Source organism: Anopheles aquasalis, chromosome 2 (genome assembly GCF_943734665.1).
Source record: "Anopheles aquasalis chromosome 2, idAnoAquaMG_Q_19, whole genome shotgun sequence".
NCBI classification, from domain to species: Eukaryota; Metazoa; Arthropoda; class Insecta; order Diptera; family Culicidae; genus Anopheles; species Anopheles aquasalis.
Genome location: NC_064877.1, coordinates 68,210,647 through 68,218,146, shown reverse-complemented (window position 1 = coordinate 68,218,146; position 7,500 = coordinate 68,210,647). Strand labels below are relative to the sequence as shown.

Sequence of the window (7,500 nt, the reverse complement as noted above, 5' to 3'; positions counted from 1 at the left end):
CCCCAGGGCGGACGACTTCCTTCCGCTATGTTCCGACGCGTCGTCGACGTGCGCTGCTGGCGGCTTTATCACAGTTCGGTCGTTAGGTCTCAAGCCAGACCTCTGTGCCGTGGAGGTTTTGTTTGGGTTTTACATGCTATCGTTGAGTCTGTGGCCAACGAGTGCCATACGCGAGCAAGTGCACATTAGTTGCACAGCTGCAGCAGTTCGATTGTGTGGCTTAGTATGCACGCGGCGTACTAACTGATGTTCGCGGTCTATTACACAACTAGCACACGGCGTGGGGGCCGGCAGGCAGGCAGGCGAAGGGCAAATTCTCGATCCTCAGGTCTAGCAGCCAAGCTGTACTGCCCCACGGCCTCTTGGCTCTGGTATTGACATTGGATAACAGATTTCCCTGTCTGTGTCTGCGATTGCAGCTCGCAACAACCAAGGTACCAACTGCACCTCAGATCGCGGACTAGCGGATGAAATGGAAATAGATCCGAAAGTGAATCGGGGTGATGCGCTGCTGCGGTTTCAATACAGCACCGACAGCTTCATGCCTCGTACTGGTCTCCAACTGTGTCCGGATCGCGTATCTCTAGATCGATAAGCACTAGAAACTCACAATCACATGTCACCGAGTGGTGCACGTGGGTTCGCCATCTCGGCTGTGACTCAATATAAGTTATGGCAACCGGCGAGATGAAGATCATTTGCTAACAATCACCACCACGTGATTGGTGTGTCCGTCGTGGACGGTGGTGGTGGCTGATGACGGCATGCTGGGCAACTACACTCTGGCATGTGTATCAACACAGGGGGGGGGGGGTCTACGACTTTCACGTGCGTGCAAGGCAAATGATTTAGAGTGCTGGAAGTGCCACCAATAAGCCATTGTTTCGTTTAATTACTTTCAGGCTATGATCGCATGCCGCGGCCTTAGTGTGCAGCAACAATATGGATTGGTTTTGAAATTTGAAGGGTGACTGCCCAGAATAATCATTAGCTCTTGATAGTTATTGTGTTAACCTGTTGTTAAATTGGATAATATCGAGTAACACGACACGCCGATACTCTTTAACGAATGCATTAAATTATAGTTTTCCGACATCAGTTTTAACGAACGGGCCTAGTCATTACAATTATCGTTACATCTGGAAACATGAACGTGAATCAACTCAGCGACAGACTGGACACAAACCTGTAAATGCATGCGTGCATGGTAACTGAAAATTATTGTAATCTGTTGGGGGAGCTATTGCGAACGTTTCACAAGCGTTCCCATGCTTGGCCCTGCTCGGTACCCTCGGTTCCGATGATGGCCAAGGTCAGACCATGTTACAACAATAGTCGACGATCATGCTCCTCATATTCGTGTGTTTGTATACGCATTTGAATATGAAGTCATGCCAGCAAGCGCATGCCCTTGACCAAACTGTACTGTTTATAGTAACACGGAGTAGAACAGCGTACGGACCTAGAATTATTCATGCGTTACCGAACATCTGTAGCGATGCTGTTATGTGCTATTAATTCTAATCCGACCTTTCAATCTTTGCAGTCAACGATCGTGTGGTTGTGTCGCGTTCGTGCGCATTCGAGGATGTCAACGCACCACCCAACTCGTGCCTGAACACCCAGACGCCCTCCTACATCAAGACGGAGTTCTGTGAAACCTGTACCACCGACGGATGCAATGGAGCAGCAGAGTACGGACCGGCCGCTGTTCTCGTCCTTGTCAGCGCATTGGTAGCGAAGCTACTAGCCTGGTAATCCCGGGAACCCCGGCCATGGGCTCGGACAGCGGTTCCGCACCCATGGGACACTAATCGCAAACCAGTGTTATATCGTTCACCCAGCACCATTCTCTGCAGTTACACACTTACGGAATCTCTCATAGGCACCGACTCACTAGAGCGCAAATCTTTTTTGTCAGCGCTGTAAGCGCCGTAAGCCAGGGTCTCAAGTATTTCAGTAAAACGCGAAACATCACAGGTTAATAAGAAGAAATGGATGCAAAAAAGGAAACACTGTAGGTGTGTGTGAAAGGATGAAATAAAATAAGTTTGAAGCGTTTGATGGATTATTGGTTTCACGATAGAACCACTATATAGGATTAGAGTAATGAATTAGTTGCTAAACGAAGGAAGAACATTCAATGTACAAATTACATATCACTAACAGAATAACGTGCTACAAATAGGGTCAAACACAATACTACACCATTTCAAACTACAACCAATAGCTTCAAACATTGGTACACCAAGCCCACTAATTATGCACCTGGCATATTTATCAGGATACAGAAATTACGATTTGTACGCTTGTTTCACAGTTTTTGGATCGGATTGAAGGCGTAACCTACAGATTGTTGATTATGTTCTCTGTTTACAAGGATATTTCCTATTCCACGTGGCAACACTGTTGATTATGAAGAGACATACAGTTTATGTTGGTTTTGCTCTCCCCTGCATATGTTAAACATTTCACATTAAGGAACCGGGTAGGTTCGTACAGTGCAGTTTTCTCATCATAAATGTAAATAACGCAAAAATAAAGATCAATAAAGTTCCACCGAGAGGCGAGTTATCGTTGTTGATCCTTTTTTATTAATTTGTAAGAAGATTCTTATTTATTCTTCCAAATTCGTGAGATTTGGCATGGGCGATCATCATGCCATGAGCATGATCGATGACGCCCGTAAGGTCCAATGCCTTCCAGATGAAATGCTGAATCGAAATTTTAATATATTCCGAAAGAAATGAAACAGAAATATGCATGATCGCGGATGGGGTAAGGTCAATATCGCTCATTGTCATACTTGCAAAATGAATCAATAAGTATCACTATACACGGACAATTTCCACATTCTTTCTGCCGTATACCCAGTTAATTGTGGCAAAACTAAATCAATGCGGAAAGAAATAAAAGTATGACGCATTGGAAAACAATGCGCTCGTATGCATGATAAAATCAAAATGTTTAGAATTAAAAAGTTAAGAGCCCATTTTCGTAACGGTATCAACATAATAAAACTTGCTATTCTAATATAAAACTCCAAATATACTCGTATAAAATACGTTCGTTTGTTTCCTGAGTTCAACCGAAATGCAAATTATGGGCGCGGCTCAAACGCTGTGCGGGCGCTCCAAACGGACCTGTTGATTCAAAGCACAAGCATAAAGATGCCTTTTCTCAGTTTCGCTTGCTCAGCATGATATAGTATTGTAGCATTGAACTCTAAGAACAGACACCCTAACATGGCAGCATAACATTTCGACTACCCCTCCAAAGCGACAGCAGCTGTCATTGATCGCGGCGATCAGCATCTCAATTAACCACCCGTGCCTTTTGCGCTTAAGTTTTCTGTTGAAACAGCTATTTTACTAAATTAAGACAACATTTACTAGAACAAAGTCGTCGAAGGTGTTGCAATAGTGCAGAGAAAAGTAACAATAACACAACCATGCAATCCAGAAGTGCCTGTTTCGTGATTTTCGGTTTGGTGCTGCTAGCGTTTGGCGTCCAAAAGGGTGTGTTTATGTGTAATATTTTGCAACGATCGGGCGTCGCCGCCCGTTTGATGAGAGCGGAATGATCTGCTTTTCGCTTTGCAGATCATTTGCAGTGAAGACACAAATGCCCCAGCTGGTGCCATATTCTGACGAAAAATGCTTCTCTTTGCTTGCAGGTTTTGGTATCAAATGCTGGGAATGCCGCTCAGATTCGGACCCGAAGTGTGCGGACCCGTTCGACAACAGCACCCTTTCCATCACGGATTGTAAGCAGGTCGAGCCGAAGGAACATCTACCGGGGGCAAAGGCCACCATGTGCCGAAAAATTCGCCAAAAGGTGAACGGCGAGTGGCGGTACTTCCGCAGCTGTGCCTTTATGGGCGAACCAGGTATCGAAGGTGACGAACGGTTCTGCCTCATGCGTAGCGGTACCTACAACATCTTCATGGAGTATTGTACCTGCAACAGTAAAGATGGGTGCAACGCGGGTTCGCTCCTTTCGCCAGCCAACTCGCTCATAGCTGCTTTAGTTGTAACAATTTTGAGTCTTTTATTTCGTAACTGAATCCTGCCATGCCGGAAACGAGGATGTTTCTGGACCAAGTAGCTGTAATCGAGAGGCGCGGAACATATTTCAAAGTATTGCCTTAGAACCAGGAACGATATCTCTGTCTATGATCGGCAGAACATAGCATTTGCCGGCTGCACTTAGCCATGAATCATTCCGTCCACTAGCAAAAGTGAATCTCTTATGACTGCTGGATTTTATTCCACGGCGTTTTGTATTGCGAATGAAATAAATAACTTTTTCCTATTAACTCTACGTGTAAGTCTGAATTTGTGCTCTTGTTACGCAGCAAGTTACACTAAACAAGGATTTTAGTTCAAAAGGAAGTGAAGGATGCGATAAAGTACGTTTATATACTTTCTATCGAATGAATAAGATGCACTCCCGTGCGATTGTATTGTAAACCGTTTATTTCCAGTCATGTTTTGTCGCTTAATAGCTATACCGCAATGAGAAATCATCGAGAAAAGGATCAGATGAGATAACTGCTGGGAATGTCTGGTAAAATACATTATTCCATGCTAAAAACTACACGGACAATGGACGAATTGCGTTTCTTATGTTCTAACATATTGACAGTTTGTTTGCGCGTTGAGTAAAATGGACGGAAACTGTTTGATTGTGAAAGGCACTCTGAACGGTTAGCGAACGGTTAGCTTTAAGCCGCGAGTTTTCTGGCAATTAGTACGGGCAGAATGGCCGCGCACAGTACAGCGAAAGATGCGGTAATGCTTCCCGGAGAACCGTTGCATTCATCGTCGACGCAGTAGCACTCTTCCCAGTACACGCCATTCTCGAACACACCCCAGTTGCAAACGCCCGTAACTCCCGTTTCGGATACGGACGCACACTGCCTAATGACCTGGCGCCATCGACCATCCCCTGAAAAAGAAAACCGCAACCATGTGATCGTGTCTCACAGTCTAGTCAAGGCACTACTTACAAATGAATCCACGGGGACTTTGATGTACCACCTTCATGCAGAAAGATCCGGGCATGTGCGACTCATCGCTATTGCACTCGATCGCGATATTTTGTGATTTGTTGAACGCTTTGTACGCACCGCAGTTGTCGGCACCCAGCGGATCAGTTTGAGATGAGCACTGGTAGCAGCGAATGGCAAAGGCTACGGAGGAATTAGAAGGATATCAAGAATGAAATCGAGGTTGATCATGCTTCCTGTTTGGAGCGGACAAGAGTGCCACTCCCTTTTTCCTCTTCTGGAACCTTGGACGTTCAATTATACATTCCGAGTTACTCACCACAGCTAAGAACGGACAGTAACACGAGAGATTTCAGGAGATTCGTCATTCTGGCGTCAATTTCTTAAAAGTACCGAACAAAACAGAAAGAAATTAAAGAGGATGGGTGGATGACCAATTCTTTAGCGCTTGTTGTTTACAGTGACCTTCCGCCCAGAGCTCCCAGTTGGCCTTTAATCGCAGGAGGACGGATTTATGCTGTAGAACATATCGACCTATTTTGGTGCATATTGTACCGAATTGGACACCGATTTTGGTCACTTTATTATGCTGAAAAATGGCGATGTTGGTGATCAACTGATCAGGAGTTATTACGATAAAAGGACCAAAGATCAAGCGGCTGTGAATTACTTTTGAAGCCCTATGCATTTTACTACGTCATACAGCAAACATTAATTTTTGCGCCTAGATTTTTTCAATTTTCTTTCAACACATGGATCACACAACTCCCATTCTACCTTTATGAGTTGCTATTGGAAAGATGCATTTTATTCTAGCTCGGATACATCTTTGTAGATTGTTTTGGTGCAGCACCACCGATTGAACTAGAAACTCTATTCCAGTTCCCGTATCATCATTCTGGAGAAGCTCAAACCTTGATAGTTCTCTTTTAAATGCCTCCAATACATCGACGTTTTTATAATGGCATTTATGTATCGACCATTTAAATTTGCGTCGGTGCAATGCATGTGCCACCACGCACCCTCACGATCAAGAGCACATTGGTTGTAGGATTGGTCATTATCTCGGTCCTTGGTGGTAAACTTTGCTCCATTGTAAAACGACAAAGAATCGCCTGCTGATCCACTATATGATCCTAGATTCTTAAGGACATATCCTTCACCCTCATTGCCTATTTCGAATCCATCATACTGCGCGTATGCGTAGGTTCCATTAAAGTCTTTCAATTCTACAACCAACGTGTGCTTACGACCATCCGTTATCCGATGCACTTTTTCCAAACCCAACCAAAACTCCTTATTCAAATCACCAAACCCGTCACGAAACTCATCCCAGCCGCGGTAAAAGTCCAACGAACCGTCGTACCGGTACTGGATTACAATCCAGCCTCCCCCCAACTTCTCCTGTTCACAATGCACATTGAATGGTTCACTATCACTGTCCACGTGGATCTGATATGTCCCCGAAATGTTCGATGCTGCATCTTTGCACGAGGAAAAGGGTGGCTGCTTGGGAATCGATGTCGATGATGGCGATGTTGGTGTAACGCAGTCATTGTAATTGCTTCCAGATTGCGTTAACCCCGTAGCTCGATGTTTCTGCAACTCGTCCTCAATCTTTTGCAATCGGTTTTCAATAGCATCTAACTTGCTCAGTATCAGGGATAGGCCAACTCCTTGTATCTCATTGTTCAACTTTTGCACTATATCCTTGCTCTTCGTGGGAGCTGGATCACTTGCCGCAACATACACGACCACACAAAACAGGATTAAACCAACGCGCAGCTTCATTTCTGGAACGCACTTTGTAACATTCCGAGTCAACGTGGAGGTTAAATAAAAACTGTGCTTCTGAACTGTTGGACGGGATGTTTAGCAATGATTTTTGAACCAATGGAAGAGACGATCGAGAGCAAACATGATGTGAGCCACAATCACAGTTGTGCGCTACGTACTTGCCCCCTGCTGCTCCCTCTGATAAGCCAATTGCTAAGCTGCACTGGCTCGCTCGTTGCTGCTTCGATCGTGAGGCGGTTGTTTGTTTGATAAGAACATCGTTCCTTTTGCTTACAAAAAAAATCTGCTGACGAACGCAACATTAATCTTGTTACAAATTCATGACATCTTTGAAGAGAAGTCTATTATTATCAAATTTGGATGGTTAAGAATAAAAGTGGACCAGAAAAGAGGGATTCGATTCGATTTTTGGTTACTGGCTTTGGATTTATTGTACAAATATAGTTTACACATTTGCTTATTTCGGGATTTTATTGTTTTTTTTTGTATTTCCAACAGTGATCCATAAACTATGGGTTTATACGGCAATATAGAATAGGTTGAGTTTAACTGCTAAAACTTTCCCGCCGGATTTGCACACTCTGCTTTTTAACGATCATACTATGAAATAGTTTGGCAAGAATATAGAAAGTCTCCTACGTCCGAAAATGTTCAGTAACGAAGCTGTAATTAGCTCATACGCCCGTGTCCGG

At 44.3% G+C, this 7,500-nt stretch overlaps 5 protein-coding genes across 6 annotated transcripts in view; 2 read left to right on the top strand and 3 right to left on the bottom strand.

Moving 5' to 3' along the window:
• The window catches only part of LOC126572059 (uncharacterized), a 13,873-nt gene extending 11,303 nt beyond the window's left edge, over positions 1–2,570 (top strand). Inside the window, exon 3 of the mRNA XM_050231081.1 lies at positions 1,547–2,570. Within this exon, the coding sequence (XP_050087038.1) occupies positions 1,547–1,758 (212 nt within the window). The 3' untranslated portion in view covers positions 1,759–2,570. The remainder of the gene's footprint in view (positions 1–1,546) is intronic.
• Positions 2,571–3,311: 741 nt separating this feature from the next.
• LOC126572061 (uncharacterized) lies at positions 3,312–4,323 on the top strand. Its single transcript, XM_050231083.1, has 2 exons — positions 3,312–3,518; positions 3,677–4,323. Exons 1-2 carry the CDS (start codon positions 3,452–3,454, stop codon positions 4,063–4,065), a joined length of 456 nt encoding a protein of 151 aa, XP_050087040.1. The 5' UTR covers positions 3,312–3,451; the 3' UTR covers positions 4,066–4,323.
• A 146-nt stretch (positions 4,324–4,469) lies between these two features.
• Positions 4,470–5,479, bottom strand: LOC126572060 (uncharacterized). Its single transcript, XM_050231082.1, has 3 exons — positions 5,331–5,479; positions 5,012–5,194; positions 4,470–4,950 (listed from the first exon to the last, which is right to left on the bottom strand). The coding sequence occupies exons 1-3, from the start codon at positions 5,377–5,379 to the stop codon at positions 4,727–4,729; spliced, it is 456 nt and encodes a 151-aa protein (XP_050087039.1). The 5' UTR covers positions 5,380–5,479; the 3' UTR covers positions 4,470–4,726.
• Positions 5,480–5,831: 352 nt separating this feature from the next.
• LOC126572058 (angiopoietin-1-like) lies at positions 5,832–6,867 on the bottom strand. Its single transcript, XM_050231080.1, has one exon. It carries the CDS (start codon positions 6,800–6,802, stop codon positions 5,885–5,887), a length of 918 nt encoding a protein of 305 aa, XP_050087037.1. The 5' UTR covers positions 6,803–6,867; the 3' UTR covers positions 5,832–5,884.
• A 362-nt stretch (positions 6,868–7,229) lies between these two features.
• The window catches only part of LOC126572057 (probable G-protein coupled receptor CG31760), a 38,228-nt gene continuing 37,957 nt past the window's right edge, over positions 7,230–7,500 (bottom strand). For both annotated transcript variants that reach the window (XM_050231077.1, XM_050231078.1), the window contains exon 14: positions 7,230–7,500. This exon is cut by the window's right edge and continues 3,013 nt beyond it. The gene's annotated coding sequence lies outside the window, so the exon portion shown is untranslated.